This window comes from Grampus griseus, assembly GCF_964374135.1.
Source record: "Grampus griseus genome assembly, chromosome: 14".
Taxonomy (NCBI): Eukaryota; Metazoa; Chordata; class Mammalia; order Artiodactyla; family Delphinidae; genus Grampus; species Grampus griseus.
In genome coordinates, this window is record NC_139008.1 from 1323149 (window position 1) to 1341159 (window position 18011).

General features: G+C 60.1%; 1 protein-coding gene across 2 annotated transcripts in view; it reads right to left on the reverse strand.

Annotated features, from left to right (window-relative positions):
• MAD1L1 (mitotic arrest deficient 1 like 1) overlaps positions 1–18011 on the reverse strand; it is a 318428-nt gene that overhangs the window by 158777 nt on the left and 141640 nt on the right. For both annotated transcript variants that reach the window (XM_082669805.1, XM_082669806.1), the window contains one exon: positions 10192–10336. In XM_082669805.1, coding sequence (XP_082525931.1) covers positions 10192–10336 — 145 coding nt within the window. The remainder of the gene's footprint in view (positions 1–10191; positions 10337–18011) is intronic.

An 18011-nucleotide genomic window follows, 5' to 3' on the forward strand; every position in this document is an offset into this window, starting at 1 on the left:
CCGCGAGCGTTGGACGGTCCCGCCCACCCACTTGATGGCAGCCAGAAGTGGTGGGCGGGCCACCCGTTCGGAGGCGGGTGGGTAGTGACAGAGCGCCGCCCTCGCGGGCGCCGGAGGCAGCAGGAGCGCTGCTCCTCGTCCACAGCGGGCTCCAGGCAAGTCGCCCTCTCTGGGCCTCGGTCTCCTCGCCCGTCACACGAGGGACTCAACACTGAGCCGAGATTCCGTGCGCCAAGCGCCTGCTACCTGCCCGCTGTCGGTGAGCCCCGGAGAAGAGGCCCGCCCTCCCGGGGGGGCCAGAGACACCCAGAGGCCCTCTGCGGCGGCGGGAGACCAGCGCACCTGCACAGCACATGCAGCGGGGCGCGGGAGCAGGTGCTGGGACAGCAACGTTTTCTAGCCCCAGGGCACGAACAGGCCAGGAGGCCGGTGACAGAAGCTGGGTGTGACCTGAACGTCCTTTTTAAGGACATCCTTACTCAGATGGAAGCCGCTACCATGAAATGGGGACACAGGTCATCACTCCTGCAGAAGACGACAGGAGGGAGAGTGCTGCACTCGAGCTGTGTCTCCAAGGCCAGGGCCTGGGGGACACTTACCTCAGCGCCACCAGCCAGGCAGCGTTCACGGAGCAGAGCGCACTGGGTTCGGATCACACACGCTGAACCAGGACTGCCCCAGGGGAGCTACGCGGGCCCAGGCTTGCGGTGCTCTGAGAGGACCCACACCGCCTCCGCGGCACAGCCCCAAGGCTTCGGGGCCCAGGAAGCCGAGGCACGCACGGGCGGGGCCGGGAGCTGTGCTCCCGCTGAGAGGGCACGGAAGTTAGTTAGTACAGGTGGAGATGGGTTACCTGAATCCAGCAGGATGCAGCTTCCAAACGGAGGGCCAGGAGAGGAAGGCTCCGGGCGGCAGGAGCCCGCAGGCAGGGCTGAGTGGCGGAGGACAGGCAGGGCTGAGTGGCGGAGGGCACTCGGCTGCCCCTCCCGCCCCATCCAGCCCCTCCTCAGCAGCCAGAGGCAGCCCGCGCGCACCTCTCTCCCGCAGAACCACAAGCCCTATCTCAATAAACACCTTCAAACTGGAGAGGGATGGAAGGCATTTTGCTTTGATTTCATTATATTTCCTAAAATTGCTTTTCTCTCTGGAATTTCTTTCTGCCACGAGCCAGTCCAGCTGCCCCCTTGGTGGGATAATGTGATAATACTGGTGACAAGATTGCGTTTCTAATAACTTCGCATATGGCATTTCCTGCAACAAAACAGGAGGGCTTTTTTACTTAAATGGATATAATAGAAATGTCAGCCTGGAAAGGTAACCTGAAAGGACAAGAATGTTAATGTATGAAATCAAATTCTGAAGCCGAGAGGGCTCTGCTCATCTGCAGGAGGCGGGGGTGCCGGGCCACGCAGACAGGCCGGCTGGCATCTCACTACCCGTCCTCTAGGCTTTTCTCGAGGGTCAGGAAAAGTGGAGGGAGGCGCTCTGAGAAAAAATCAGAGGCTGAGTCTGAACCTGAGTTTACAGAATGCAAATACCACTGCCCCTGCGCCCTACCGACAGGCGGAGAGCGTGATCCCGGCCAGGAAGGCAGGCACCGGGCAGCAGGAGGGGGACAGCCCTCAGGTGGATGGGCTCCGAGGAGAAGCTCTCGGAAGAGAAGGCCAGCCCCACTGGACAGACTGCTGCCTGGGAGCAGAGCGGCATTCAGACACCCAGGCAGGACGGCAGAACCCCACTCCCGAGACTCCCGCTAACTGGGAGCAGGGAAACGGGACACAGGACAGGGGAGGAGGGTCCGAAGGAGCCCCACCCTTCAGGAGCCACCAACCGAGGCCGCCAGCACATGGAAGGCACGGAATGAGCATTTGTGAAAACCAGCAACTAGATGAGCAAAGGAACACACCAGAGTGCACGTCCCCCTGGGAGGTGGACAGAAGCCGAGGGGCCAGGGCTGCAGCCATCCAGGAGGGCAGCATGTGAGCAAGGGCCGGGCCAGGTGTGGGCACGTAGGAGGCTCAGGCCTGCGGGTATCCTACAGACCTACCAGGAGACTGCTGATCTGCCATCTGTACCAGCCACTTCATGGCTCAAACACATTTTGCCCCCAATGCCTTAGCCGTGGAAAATCCTGGGAGTGCTCCGTCCCAGGTCCCCATTACCCCATCTCTGGAATGGACTGGGCTCTGCTATGTGATGCTGTCCACAGACTGGCAGCAAGGCCATCACCCGGGTGCTGGTCAGACAGGCAGGAGCTCAGGGACTGCCCAGAACTAACCCCCAACTCGGCCCCTTCCCGAGATGCCCCGTAATTCATACGCACGCTAACGACTTGTGCCCTCAAGATCTTTCAGGGCTCCTCCCGAAAGGCCAGCGTAGGGTCCCAGCGGGACTGGAGCCTGGGTCAGCCACTCTGCAGGCGATGTAACCACCCTCGCGGGGATGGTGGGGAGACGATGACACACACTCAGCCCCTGCCCACACCCCCGTGCGTTCTCCAACGTCACCCGTCTGACCACCACTCCTCTTGGCTTACTGAGAAGTCGCCAAGGCCCGGCTGCGAAGCCCGTGACTTCCAAGCCCAGAGCGCCAGGGGACCTGGCGGGAGGTCTCTCAAGTTTGCCTGGAGCCCCCCTTCCCAGAGCAGGCTGGAGGGAGAGGACGGGCCGGCGCCCGGACAGAGACGGGGGAGCGCTGATGGCCGAGGCCCCAGGAGGGACGGCCCACACCTGGTCACGGTCAGGCCTGAGACGTGGCCGCTCAGCCTCGGCTCCAGGGCTTTCCTTCTCAGATGCCGTGGTGCTGGGACTTCCACAGCTGCCTGAACCCACCAGGGCCGGCCGAGATTCCCACGGACGGGAAAGGCCGAGAACCTGCCCGGCCCTGAAGGCGCCAAACCTACACAAGCCAGATGCACGCCGCCCACCTCCGTGGCCCCAACAGGAAGGTTTTCAAACAAACACACGGTCGAGAGACAGTAGCCTCTCACCATCCACGCGTGATGCCAATGTCAACATGCAGAATAAGCCACGCGCGGGGGCTGCTGTCAGGTCACGATGAAAAACAAAAGGGGAAGAATCCAGCACCTGACCCCCTCCACCCCTACCAGCCCCAGCATCCCAGCTGCGCTTGGAGCCGCAAATGTGCTGAGATGGAAGGGGGGCCCACGGTGCCCGTGCTCCCCGCCTCGGGGGGTGGCAAAGACCAAGCCACAGCACACAAAGGATTCCGTTTCTCAGAAGACAGAGCAGGTTCTGAGCTGCTTAAGCGTTTCCTTCCGTGCTACCCAAACCAAGAATTTTCAGCATTAAAAAGGAGGCACACGAGAGAAATCCTTCTAATAAGATTAGGAAGCTCGATTCTAAGGAAGGATGTGGGAAGAGGATGAACATGAGTGAGCAAAAGCAGCTGGTGGCATTTATGTTCTTTTGCAAGAGAAACAAACATAATTTGCTTTTCTCCAAGGTAAGGGGCCTCGATGAGGACACGGCGGCGTCAGCCACATGCCCACGCTCAGGCCCAGCGGTGGCAGCACGCAGGTTCCCACCGTGGAGGACGTGGGGACAACAGGACAGGTGCTGCTGAGGGGGTGCCCACACTGCAGCGACCCTGGTGACTCCCAGGGAGCCGGGGCAACGCGTATCAGATGTGCTCGTGCCACAGAGCACCCTCCACGCCCCGCCGCACTGCCCTGGTCCCCACTGCCGCATGCCTCACTCACCAGCCACAGGAAAGCAGACGGGGGCCCCAGCACGCCACAGCCAGGCCCCCAGGGGTTCTAGGAGCCCCCCAGTTATGCTCGGAGGTGTAATGAAAACAAAACGCTGAGACAGTAAAAGTGCCAGCAGCCACTACTGAGATGCTCCTGGGAGGGAGGCCTGGCGGCCAGGGTGACACCAGCAGGAGGCCGTGGCAGAAGAGCCAGGGCCCGCCTACCCAGGTTCCAGGTTTAGCATCACCGCCTGCTCTCTGTGTCTCATCAGTAAAACGGAAATACCCCCGCCTCAACGAGCTTCCACAAAAAGGAAAGAAAATACGGTGTGTGAAAAGCTTCACAAAATAGAGGCCAACGACTTACTGCAGGATGTGCTGGTATGAAAAGCATTCAAAGCTAAACACACTCTTTCTACGATTCAGGTATTTAAGGTGAAAACTTACGTCCACACAAAAACATGCACATGGATGGTAACAGCGGCTTTATTCAAAAAGGCAACCAGGGTGTCCTCCAGTAGGTGACGGGTAATAACAGCGACACATCCAGAGAATGGATTTCATCAGAGGATAAAAAGAAGGGAGCTCTCAAGCCAAGAAAGGACATAGAGGCACCTGAAACGCATAGTACTGAGTGACAGGAGCCAGTCTGAAAAGGCTACACACCGTGGGACTCCAACTACACGGCCTTCTGGAAAACGTGAAACGACGGATCGGGGGTCGCCGTGGCGAGGAAGGAGGGAGGGGTGCCCAGATGCACACAGAGGACCGTGAGGGCCGTGAAGTGCCCTGTGTGATGCTGTGATGCGGGACACACGACACTAACCATTTGTCAAAACCCACAGAGAATCCAGCACAGAGAGTGACCCCTAATGTAAACTGTGGACTTTAGTTCGTGTAGCAGTTGGAACAACGGACCACACACTGATGCAGGAATGTCAGCGGTAGGGGATTGTGGGGCGGGGGAAGAGAGACGTGGGAACTCTCTATTTTCTGCTTGATTTTTTTGTAAACCTAAACTACTCTAAAAAATAAAAGTTATTAAATTTAAAACATGAACATTTTAAAATGTCACATACTGTATGATTCTATTTACACAATGTTCTTGCGAAAATTTCCAGAGACGGAGAACAGACTGGGGTGAGGGCAGGGGGCCAGGGTGGCTTTCGGGGGCAGCCCAAGGAGGCCTTCACGGGTGGAGGTCAATCCTGCATCTCGAATGAGCGGTGCTTGCACAAATCTGCGCGGGGATAACCGGACAGACGCACACACTGTAGGAACGTGAGTTGTGGTCCTGATGCTGCACCAGAATCACGTAGGATGCTACCACCCAGGAAGCTGGTGGAAGATGCACGGGGCCCCTCTTTCTACCATCGTCACAACTTCCTGTGCATCTAAAATTGTGTTCTAAAGAACATAAAACTAACCCACCCACCAGGCTCTAGCAGTCTCCTCCTTCACTGGGCGCTGTTCCCTGGCTTCTCCGGCTTCCTCTTCTCTGTTCGTTTGTTCCCTCTCAACCTCAGGGAGACCCCAGGAGCTCAGAGCCCTGCCCACCCCACTGCCGCCTAAGCGGTGCCTGGAACAGACGCCCCGTAAGAATCTGTGCAACGACAAAGTGAAGGACAGAGTGAGTGAGTTTGGGCTCTTTCTTTCGATTCCTTTCCAGCCTTCCCATCCGCCTACATTATGAGCTTAGAACATGTAAACCTTGCCTGAAGGTCGGCCTTTACAAATCCAGAAAGAATGTGAGAAAATATTTTCAACAGAATAATAAAAATAACCCACATCAAAATTCATGGGTAGGCATTTATGAGAGAAACTCTTAGAAAACTACAAGCAGATGCGGATTTCATTAATCCAATAAAGAGTATCTACAGAAAACAAACGGCACACGTGGCCCTTAGCGGTGAATTGCTGAAGCTTCCTGAGATCTGCGTGAGCCAAGCACCCGCAGGCAGCCAGGCTCGTCCGCGGGGAGACCTGCTCTCACGCTCGGGGATTTAGCAGGACTATTAGGTACAGACATGTAGCTGCACTTCCACAGCCCGGCACCAACACAGAGAAGGCAAAGTCCGTGAGACACCATTACAGCTACATCGACACAGAAAACACTTGGGGGGCATCTAACAGCGTGCAAGACGCCTGCCCTAAAACTACCAAATGCTGCTGAGAGAAGTTAAAGAAGATCCAAAGAAGCGGAAGAATTATAATGCTCTGGTTCAGAAAACGAAATAATGTTCAGGTGTCATTTCTCCCCAAACTAGTTTATTCATTGTAATCCAACCATATTGCAGGAGATTTTTTGTGTGTAAACAGACAAATTTATTCTGAAATGTATAAGGACATGCAAAGGACCAGAAGGAGCCCGAGAAACTTACAGAACAATCATCAACCTGGACGTTCACTACCAGACATCAAAGCACAATAAAGCTGCATCAGTGGAGACAGGGTGGTGCTGGCAGAAAGACAGACGGAACCAATGGGCAGAACGGAGGACGCAGAGGCTGAGCTGCCCATCGGCGGTCACTGACTGACACTTAAGGCAACGAGACCACACCCAGGGAACAGAGGGGTCTTTCCAGAAGCGGTGCTGGACCAATGGCACTATCAATGGGGAAAATCACCTTGTCACCTGCTTCACTCACACCTGAAACCAACTCCAGGTGCAGGTGACACCCAAATGTAAAAGGCAAGACAGTAAATCAGAGCGAAGAGAAGAGTTCCTCGCCTCCAAAAGTCAGTCCACCACGAGCCACAGGAGCCGCCATCAAGGCAGCAGAGCCGACAGCTGGGCCGCACGCAGGCGGCCGCCGCTGCCATCCCCAGGCACGGGGAGGAGTGAGGAGGGCCCAGGAGAGGACGTCTGCCTCAGGCGTCTCCAACCAAGACTCCTACCGGCTCAGGGCGGAAACAGCCCTCTAAAACCCCCGAACCGGGAGGGCCAGGCGGGAGCGGGCCCTTCACAGAGAGGACGTGGAGGCCCGCACCTCACGAGGCTCCAGGGTCTCACACAACGAGCTGGTACCTCCGTGCCCACCAGTGAGTCAAACCAGAGCCAGACCCGAGGGGCCGGGACTCTCCCACAACTGGGGGTGGGGGTGCACCCCGGGACAGGCACTGTGGGGACAGGCTCTGCGAGCAGCATTCCACACCTCGACGTGCCCACAGAAGCGGGGCCACCGCCGAGCCTACCCTCGCCAGGGACACAGAGCCTACCACCTGCCTATGTTCCCTCCAGAAAACTCATCACCCGCTGTCCAGGACAGAATTCAAGGATGTGAAGGTTGACTTTAACCCAGGAGTCTCCCCACTCCTTCTGACCTAACGCACACCCCAACTTCTCCACGTACAAAGCAGGAACTGCCCGCATCCCTGCAGGGCTGAGCTGCTTGAGCTCGGGAAGGAATGGAGAACCTCAGAGCGAACAGGCTACTCTCCTCGTCTCATGGGTCGGCGCCCGCAGCTCTGGAAGGCACTGGGCTTCAGCAGAGAACCACAGGGATCCTCCACCCTTGGCCCAAGCCTGGGCCTCCCCGCTGCTGAGCTGCTGACCCCACTGCGGCTTGGCCGGCAGCTGGACGAGACTCACCATCACACAGCCCTGCCAAACCACAGGTGATTTCTCAAAGCTGTCCAGCGAACACGAGGAACGTAAAGAGGTAGGTTTACACAAGGTAAACAGCACAAATCCCAACAGCCAACCAAAGCCCCTCCGTCAGAAAAGGACCAGGACACTTGAGGGCAGCCTCCTGGGCGTAACGACGATCCTGGGCAGGGAGGGAGTCCCGGCAGTCGACGGACCCCTGAGCGACGACTGCTCCCCCGGCCCAGGGAGACTTGCTCCCGGGAGCCTTCCTCCAGGACAGCCTCTTCTGGACACAAGGCAAGAGGAGCTCTGGCCTCTTCTGGGAAATCCCCATGTGCTTCCTGCCTCAATTTCCCAAAAGCTCACCTTCTGCCCACGTATTTGTTTCTTAAGCAGCAACAGCGGGGGTCCCACGGGGGCGGGGGGACGACATCACTGCCAGACCGTGACCCTGGAGGTAAGACACCAATGACAGGTGTCCTCCTCCGAAGGCTGCTCCACTAGGAAATGGGGGTCGGGGGGGGTGTAGGAAAGAGGGGGAAGGGGGGCTTTTACTTTCATTTTTTGAAAAAATTCATGCTATAAATTAGCTTTCACTGCTTAGAGTCTATAAATACAATTCTGTAACCATATTGTGGAATATTAGGGGCACGCTGGAAATAGCTCATTTCAAATAGGAAAATGGTTTGTGTTCACCCAGTTCTGGAAGCCAATTTTCAATTGCTTAAAATAGTCATGGTATTTTACCAAGGTAATTACACTCTTAGCTATCAGTAACAATTAAGCCCTTAGACTAGAGATGCTTAATAAGGTCTCAAAATAAAATCACACATTCCAAGCACTGTACTCTGAAATGTCAAACACGCAAATAGAGCCCTCGATGGGGCGCAGGAGAGCCCTGTCGGCGCACCTGGCCCAGTGCCGCAGCGGAGGGCGGGTCACTGCACTCGCCACGCTCTACCCCAGGGAGCTGGTCCGGGGGCTCCCAGAGGGGTGGGAGTGTCTCCCAAGGAAGACAGGAAGATCAGCAACCAGAGCACCCTCGAGACCCGACAGCTGCCGCCCTGGAGGTGCCTCGAGCGGGAAGCACGCAGACCACGCGGGAGCCGCCGTGCGAGCCCACGGGGCCACCGAGGGCGGGGCGGGGTGGGGGGCCGGACGTGCTCGGCTCCAACCAGAAAGCGGCAGCCTGGCCGCCCTCTGCAGACCGGCCCGACGAACAGCTTAATCATGCGGCTGGCAAGGTGGGCCCCGCGCGCCTGATCCGGCCACCAACCCACGGCAAACGTGCCTCCGAGCCACAGTTGGTGTAAGTCATCTGTCAGTGCCGGGCGATCGATACCGCCCCCCACCTCTCTCTCAGAGCTACGCCTGTCAGCGCAGCGGGCTAGGGCCAGGACCGAATTAGACCAAACAGCGCCATCAGCTTCCAACCTGCTGAGCAGGGGGAAGAGAGGAGTGGAAATTTCCTGCCTCGGGAGCCCAGAGCAGTGACCTTCAAGGCCAGAAACTGCCCGAGGAGGAAGCCAGGCACAGCGCACGATCACGGAGGTGCCGATGGATCCCGAGGCCGCGGCGCCCGCGGCGCTGGAGATATGCCCCCGCTGAGGGGCCGCCCGGTGCACCAGCGGGACCTGTACCAGTGAACCGGTGCGACCCTGGTGAAGCAGAGCCGCCAGGCCGCCAACCCAGCCCACAAGGACACTCGCTGGGCGGCACGGGCACTGGACGTGGACGACACGGACAAGACCGACGGGCCCCGCACGAGGACAGCTCGCAAACTCGCCAGGCGTCTACCCTGTGGGGCCACCGGCAAGGCTGGCGTCGAGGTCGGCCAAGCCTGACCCCAGGAAGCTTGAGTGACGTGACACACATGGCAGGGGACGTGCTGGAGAGGTCGGGACACGGTGAGCTTTCAGCAGCCGGAATGTGACCTGCCTCCTAAAAGCTTCATGACCAGGAGGTCCCAGGTTTTTATCAAACAATCAAGAACAGGCAAACAGTTGTCAGACGTGACTCCTGGAACTTCCCAGGGGGACGCCCCTGCCCCCAGCCCGCCAGGTCAGCGCGCCCGCCTGGCCGCTCACTATCAGCCTGAGGGCAGGTGGGAGGAGTCCGCCAGCATCTGGACAACCCCAACCCTCGCCTAGAGAACATCTGGGGACAGTTTCTGGCTTTTTCCTTCCTTGTCTTCTGAAATTTCAGCATCCAAGGCAACATTTTAAATAATGCTCTCTCACAAAAAAATCGTAATTCATGCTCCAGCGAGCTGTGCGTATCAAGCCAGACGTCAGAGCCCCTCGGGCTCAGCACAGTTAGCAAAAACCCGGCCGCCCAGACAGAGCTGGGAGCAGGAACGCATCCCGCCTGGCGCACCTGCACACAGGTGACAGTTTCCCACTGCAGTCTACCCTGCGCTCCCTGGGCTCCGAAGGAGGGAAAGGCTGCACCTGCCCACCAGGCCGGAGGGAGGGCTGACCCCACCGTGAGACACAGGGGGTCGGGGCTGACATCCCGATACCCCAGGTCAGTGCGTGAAGGCCCCGGGCTCTGCCCTTCACAAGGAGGAGAGGTCCAGCAGGGAATCCCAGGGTCTGCATTTCAGAGCAATCCAGGGTAAAAACGCACAGGCTGGCTAAATCGCCAAGATGCTCTCCCTTTTGGTGAGGGGAGAGCTCAGTCTGATGTGAGCCGTGACTCACAGGCAGCGCTGTGCGTGTCTAACTGATCGAGAAGTAGGGACACAGAGCACTGGTGGCTCTGGGTGCACTGCACTTGGTAGAGACCCTGGCAAACGTGGGGGCCTGGAGAGAAGACTAAGCATGGACACGGCAGGGGCGGGCTGGGAGCTGCTGGCCCGGAAGGTAGGCCCCCGCGCAGGCGCCCCGTACCTTCGTCAGCAGCAGGACGCGCTTCTGCAGCCGCCGGGCCAGGGCCTCGTGCATCTCCCGCTTCTTCCTCTCCTCCAGCAGCTGGCTGCTGAGCTGGCGGACCTCCTCCTGGAGCTGCAGCCTGGCCTTCTCCAGCCCCCGGGCACTGCAAGAGGCAAAAGGGCAGAGTGATGAGGCGTGGCCCCCAGGACAGCACCCAGTGACGGCCCCCAGGCCCAGCGCGGCCCACGTCACTCAGGTCCCAACATAGAGCCGCACGTGCAACCAGCCCGCTGTCACTTCCTCACTTCTGAATAGCTACTTAAAGCCTTTCAGGAGCTTCTGGATTTCAAAGAGTCGCCCAGGGTGATCCCAGAACACGGAAGGTGCGGGGGAGGGAAGCTCAACTCCACACACAACGGGGAAAACGCCAGCAACGCGGGCTGCGTTCGGGAGGGCGCCTCCGAAGGAGCTGAATCAGCAGGGCAGGCGCTGCCCACGCGGACCGCAGTCGGCCACAGACGCGCAGCTCCGTGCGGCGCGGGGGCGTCAAGTACCAGCCCAGGGCGGGCCCCTTCCACAGACATGCTGCAGAGTCGAGCCCCCCGCAGAGCTCCGACAGCAGGGGGCAGACCCCGGGGCACGCGCTTCCCTCCACGCGGCCAGCGCCCTGCCTCAGTTCACACGCTTGACGTTGTTCTCCAGTTACCGTGACAGCCTCTCGCCTGGGCAGCCTCCGGTGCCACCAAGCCGCCCCTCAGACTGCAGATCGGATGGGCACCCATGGGCTCACATGCCAACTTCCTGGCAGGGCACCTTCAGAGTTTGGTCTTTGCCGCTCTTTCCCTCAAAACTCCATCAGTCCTTCACACCCTGTAGGGACCGTCCTCTGCCCTGCCTGTTCCCACACAGGCTTCAGGAACCCCCATCCTGTCCCACCTACACGGGAGGTGCCCACACGCAGACACCTCCCCGGCTTTTTGAGGGGACGGTGATCAGGAGAGTTCCCGGGAGGGAGGACGCCCCAGGAAAAGGAGGCGCTAACCCCACCGGCGGGTGGGCGGGTGAACCGTGAAGCATGGGCCGACGGTGCTGTGTCCATGCTCTTCTTTCAAGCAGAGGAAACCTCTTTCCAAGACAAACCTTTAATATTCTGCTTCTGTATTTTTCTTTTGAGATCTTACCAGGATTATATTACAAGGTGCTATTTGTAACATTTAGCTGGGGTGACACCCAGTGACAACGAAATGCCTTCGAAAATATAAAAGTTGGAGCTGAGGGGCGCTAGAGACAACACCACCTGCATCTTACATCATTCTTGGCGTCCAATTTTTTCTTTCTTTGCTTTGATTACACGATTTCAAGAAAGCCTTAATCCACAGGGATGGCAGACAATGCTTTCTTTGGAGGTGGTCTCCGCTGTGCTAATTTCTTCCATTTCACATCTGAGTGAGTATGGGGTTACTTTTCATCGTAATTTAGTATAATTCTTTGAAGAGCTAACTACAATTTGAGAGTAAACGTGGAACACGCGTTTACGGGACTTTGTAAGAGACTCAGGGAACGCCTGGTCTCAGAGCCGGAGCAGCGTTCTCACCCGGGGCCCCGCACCTCGCCCCTCGCAGCCACCGCGGAAAGCCTTCCTCTAAGAGCGAGTCCCCCTGCACAGCTGGCCGAGGGCACCTACCACTTCTACGTGCTTCATAACCAAAGATGTAAAATAAAGTAAAACAAAACAAGTACAAGTATTCATTGAAACAGACATTTAAAGAGGCCACTTTGAGTTCTAGTTCAATTTAAAACTATTCATACGCCAATTTAATAATCAAGGACTGTGAAATCAACTGTGGAATCACTGACTTCAGGTGGGCAAGGGCACAGCGTTTTGAATCACTGCTCCGCCGTGTGATTTAATTAGAGGAACTCGGGCTCCCGTGTCCAAGCTGCTGAGGCCAGCTTGCAGGGGGCGGGGCTGCTCTGAGCACAGGCTTTCTGGGCACAGCCCTGGTGGGAACTGACAAACCCCAAGACCCAGGGTTTCGGGAGCACGACGTCCCCACACAGAGGTCTGGAGGCCTCCCCCCCGAGGGCAGGTATGAAGGCCACAGGGTAACTGCTGTCCACCTGCAGAGAGCTGGAGACCCTGACTCCTGGGGCCTGGCCCAGGGCCACCTCACCTGCACCTAGCCTGTCACCGCCAGCTCACTGTGTGGGTCCCTAAAACGCGGGTGGGCCTGAGGTCCCAGACCAGGCCCAAGATGTCGCAAGAACAAGTATGTCAAGTGCAGGACACAGTGCCAGTCACACGTCCAGCAGCACCCACAGATGACGACCGAGCCTTTCGGGGCCCAGGTGGGCAAAGCTCCTGCCCGCTTAGAAAAACCACCTGTCCTTCCCCGTGCGACCTGCTCTTCAGGAAACCAAGACGGGAAGCAATGCAGCAGAGGACACACAACCCCAGGCACCAGCAAGCAGCCCTGGGAGGGCAGCCCCCGGCAGGCTGGCCCGAGTGGCGCTCGGCCCGGGCCGGGGTCTCCTGGGGTCTCCCGTGGAGGCGCTCCACCCTCAGGCTCGCCAGCCCCGTGTCACCCCGAGTTCCAAGGCCTGCCATGAGGCCTAACGTTCCATCAGTACTCAGTTTTTTTTAAAGCTGGACTAGACCTAAATAACCAACCTGGGCAACTTACAGGAGGCGGTGCTGCTGGCACTGCCCACAGAGCGCTGCTTGGGCCGCCGCAGCCTGGCTCTGACTCTCCTGAGCCCCGGTGACAAACTGGCCCAGCCCCGGAGAGACAGCAGGGGTCAAGCGGCACCACGGGCCCCAGCCCCCAGGCTCTCGTTCTCAACGGTGCGGGTCTCGGGAAGACGCCGTGCGTTCTGTGCAGCAGAGGCTTAACCCAGGGCGCGGCTCACTGGTAAGTGAAAGAGGAGAAAGAGGCGCCCGGATAGCTTCAGGGAGAAGCTGGGGTCCCCTGAAATCGCTCCATCTGGAGACCGAGAGCACTGGGACCCACGCCTCTGCAGGGGCACCACTGCCGTCGGGCCTGCACCAGCCGGAGTGGGTGGTGCCGGGAGGGGAAGGGCTGCCCCGCGCCACGGGCAGGAAAGGGAGCGGCAGGAACCCCCTTCTGGGAGAAGCAGTGAGCACAGGCCTCCCTCCCCGCGGCCTTGCGGCTCTCCCGGCAGCGCCCCTCCGTGCGGGCCGCAAAGGGCACCGGCTGGCAAAGCAGAGCTGGGAAAGGGAGGCTGGAGTGCAGGACTGCCACGGGCAGAAGACGGACAGGAAGCGGCAAATACGTGATCAGCTCGGGAGGGAGGGAAAGCAGGGAAGGACCCAGAGTCTACAGCAGAGCAGGGCAGAGGCTCTGTTTACGTGAGAGGGCACCGCACCGCCCCAGAGGGCAGCACGACGGGGTCTGAAGCCGCTGGGTGTGCGCCAGGGGCCAGGAGGGGTCAGAGGGCACAGACAGAAAGGGGAGGAAGAGCAACCGGGAAGGGCCGCATGGAGAGGGCAGGAGAGAGCGGGAGGGGAAAAGACGGAGAGCAGAGACAGGACCTCTCAGAACAACGCGGGTGGAGGGGGCGGCCCAGGAGGCGCTGGCTTGGGTCTACAGGTTCTCGGCGGAGCAGGCAAGAGCACAGGGTGTGCTCGAGGGAGCGACCCCGCAGGGTGGGGACGTCCCGGTGGGCGGGAGAGGAGGGACCGTGAACGGCCGGGCCTCGGGGGACAAGGGGTGGACGAACTGGCACAAACAGGGCCTGGTCTTGTACAGGAGTGCCGTTTTCTGACGTTTCCAATAACTCCCCCCGAAGTGCCCCAAAGGGGTTTCTCACAACACCTGCCAACGGGCGGCCCTCCCCTGTCCTCGTGTGCCGGGGGGTGAGAGCACAACTTCAGCCTCTCCAGAGAGGGCCTCCTGCAGCCTGGGCCGCAGGCCCGTCGGCCACCGCTCTGCGAACAGAGGCCTGTGGGTCCCTGAGCCACGGAGGCCCGACCCAGAGCGCCAGCACCACATGGCCGCCTCTTCCCTGCGGAACGCCCTCTAGTTCAATCGCGGCCTTCCTTGTGAAGTAAAGAGGAGAAAACCCATAAAAAACTAAACCTCTGGTTCTGTGCTGACGTTGAACCCTGAAGTCAGTGGCATTTCCGTGAACCTCTGGGAGTTCAAAATGAAGCCCTCAGTTCTCAGGGGAGAGGGCGTTCATCCATCAGGACCTTTCTGAGCTGGCGTCTGCGGAAGGAAGTAAGGCCTGAGCTCTTGAGAACCCCTCTCTGCACTGTGACGGGCTGCTGCAGCCCACGGTAATGTCGTCTTCATCAGAAAACCCCCAGCCTAAGGATATCTACTTTCAAGGAAGGATGAAAGGACACGCACGCTGTGAAGCTGCAGGCAACACCTGAACGACCTTCTCTCGCTCAGCGCGGTTCTGCCCTGGCCTCGCACCGCACCTCCAGCCGCCACCGCAGCATCCCGGTGCCAAGGGCCGTGCCGTGACACTCGCCTGCGGGGCAGGAGGCCCAGAGGGCTGGCCAGCTCCTCTAGGAAGCACGCGGACGGGGCGGGGCAACCGACCCCAGGAAGGACCGCCCCGCTGTGCGGAGCTCTCGCTCCAAGCTGCTGTGGGCCGGGGGCCTGGCACCCAGTCTTGCCTGGAAGGTCAGCATGGAGGGCGGAAACACCCGGTAGCCGTAGCCGGGCCCACGTTCAAACCAAGAACAGCTCTGAGGCAAGCAAACCTGCAGTCGGCGACATGTGGCCGAGACGTTCACGCGGACACATGGCACTAGGCAAGACCTTTACTTCCGACGACTGCCCACGAGTACCTCCCCGAGGGCACGCGGTCACCCGCCCAGGGCCCTGCGGGTTAAGCTGTGAACATGACTGTACGTGCACACTGATCCCTGGTGGCTACACTTCAGCAGCAAACTAGGATGATATTAACAGAATTTAATTCACACTCCTGCAAAGCCCCTAAGCTCCCTTACGCTGGGGCTCCGAGGAGCAGAGCTCAAACCCACCACACACGTGCTCTCCAAGCACCCCCGTCCCACAGACGGGTGACCAGGCCTCGGGGGCTGCCACTGAGTCGAGGGCCCTCCGCCCCGACCAGGACACGGTGCCCGACCTCCAGTCTCTCCAGTTCTGTGCCCCGTGTGCCCCGGCCACCAGGCAGGACAAGCCAAGCCACCACCACGTAGGTGACTCACTGTGTGTGTGTGTCTGGGGCGTGAGGGCTCACAGGCCGGCCCCAGAGCCACCCGGAGGGGGAGGGCAGCTCCTCAGGGGAGCCTCAGAAACTGAAAATCCTCCACGCCTGCCTGTGGAGAGAGTGAAAGGGAGGGTCGTGGAAAGGACAGGGCACAGCAGAACAGGGCAGGCAAGGGCTGGCCGATCTGACACGACACGGGGCTGCGGCCAGCACACGCGCGGGACTCGGGACATGACTGGGCTGCAGCACGTACCGAACGGAGGTCAGGGTTTCAGCTGAGAGCAGGGTCACCACCAGCTCGATGGGCAGGACTGCCAAGACGGCCTGTGGCAGCAGGCAAAGCGGGGAGAAACCGGCAGGGATGAGACCCAGCCAGACGGAGCCCTGAGGTGCAGCGCCGTGTGTGCCAGGCCGTCCAAGGGCACGGTGAGGACGCTCGGGACTCGCTGGCTGTGAAGGACAGGGCAGGGGCACAGAGGGCACAGGATGCACAGCTGGCCTCCAGGTGGCCAGCTCTCAGAGCTACCCGAGGATAGGAAGGGCTGCTTGGAGAGAGGCCGGCCTCCAGCCAGAAGGGCTTCAGCTACAGGCCGGCCTGCTCTTCGGGAGGGAACCGGCAGGGGCGCTGCACCGCTGGGGGTGCCCACGCAACGCAGATTTCCTCACTGCTAAGACTCGGGGCTCACTTCCGGAAGCCATGGCCTGGCGGATGAACAGTGGATGGAGGGACACCGCAAAGCAGCAGACCACACGCCGACCGGCAGAGGAGGGGCCACGCGGCCGCTCTCGTACCCGCACCTCCAGTTTCCTCCAATCAAGGCTTCGGTTCCCAAAATTCTCTCCGCCAGCACCCTGAGCACAGGCCCTGGTGGTTTTCTAAGGAAGCGGGGTCGTGCTGCCAGCAGCGGGAGCAGAGGCCCCACGCGCGATCCCGCACGAAGCCCACGGGTCCTCTGGTGGGTCCACCACGTTCCGGTCCTGAAGGCTGCCCGGGAAGCTGCACGACACCGAAACGGCAGCAAGGGTGCCCGCAGCCGGGACCCGCGTGCTCGCCCAGCCGTGCCTCATCTCGGCGCTTTGCAGGACGCACTTGCGGGAAAGACAAGAGGGGCCAGGGTGGGCGTGGGCCACAGGCCAAGGACGGGCAGGGCCACCACCAACACAGAAGCACTTCTGGAGCAAAGACCCTCTAAGGGAGCTGCTGCAGATACAGACCAGCAAGGGTCAGTATCCGAATGGGGTCTCGAGACGACGAGAACCCACCCAGATCAGCACAGGGAACAGGTGGGCCTGAAGGAACCCGGCAGTGGGCTCCACACGGAGGGAAGGACAGGACCCCACCAGGGAGGGAGGGCTGGATGCTGCCCCCGACCTCCGGGGGTCTGCTCCTGCCCCCAAGGGCGTCACCACTGACAGCCGTGCATGCTGAGCCCCGGACTCACCCTCGACAGCCCCCCCTTCCCTTCCACCAGGGCTCCGCAGACCTGACAGCCCCACACACGCTGAGCACAGGCTCCCCGCATCTGCACCCCCAGACCTGGTCCAGGCCGCCCCTCCTCACGGGCCCCCACCGCCGCCTGCTCACCCATCACCCCTCCTGACCGAACACACAAACCTCACCCGTCCCAAGACTCCCCTTTAACCACTCCACAGCCTCCTGCATTTGAAGGACAGCCCAGGCCAAGGCCAGACCCAGCTTCACTCAGCTGCAGGGAGCCACGCCCGCCGTGTCCACGGGCCTGGCCAGGAGCCACGCAGCAGCTCAGCAGGGCAGGGCGGACGGTCAGGCGGAGCCAGGTACTGGTTTCGGAAATACTCTCCCAGACGGCGGGGGTCGGCGCCGAGCCACGCCGCTCCCACCCCCACGCCCCTGCCCAGAGAGGTTCCTGCCACGCAGAGCCTGGGTGTGTCCCGGGGGCAGTGCAATCACAGGAGCGGAAACCCACCGCTGCTCCTGGAGGGAAACTAGCAACTGCAGCCCTGATTCCCCAGGACAGAGATTCACCAGAGCCGGGCACGAGTCCCTCAGCGTCGGAGGTCAGGTGCTTCAGAAAACTCTCTGAACCTCCATTTCCTCAGCAATGAAGGGAAGCCACTGCCATCTGCCTAACAGGGTGGCGGGGACACTCACAAGGCACGTGCAGAGCGCACAGCACATGCCAAGTGTGCACATGGTGAAGCCCCCGTGCTGCTGCCTTAACGGGGTGCAGCGGGATGACCCGCCGTCTGCACCCAGCTAAGTAGAGAAGCCGCGTCCAGGGAGAGACCGCCTTGAAAAGAGCTGGTTGAGATCCGTGCCACCGTTTCCTTTTCAGAAGCTTCACACGGGACTAGAGAAGAAAGCAGAGATCAGGAGCGGGGAGCTCCGTGGTGCCCAGCATGCTCGTGCACCCCCGGGTCCCGCTGAGTGCCCACACAACCCGAGTGGGAAGGGTACTGCTACCACATCCCTATCCCCGGACGGGGCACACACAGCCGATGGACGCAAGCCAGGCTCTTATTCAGACCAGAGCCCCGACTACACGCGTGGGCACCCTCTCACCGCACGGCCAACCTGGACCAACGGCTGAGAGCAGGTCTTGGGCGTAGCAGTGGGACCCTGGGCTCCGTCAGTCTGGTCAAGGGGTAGC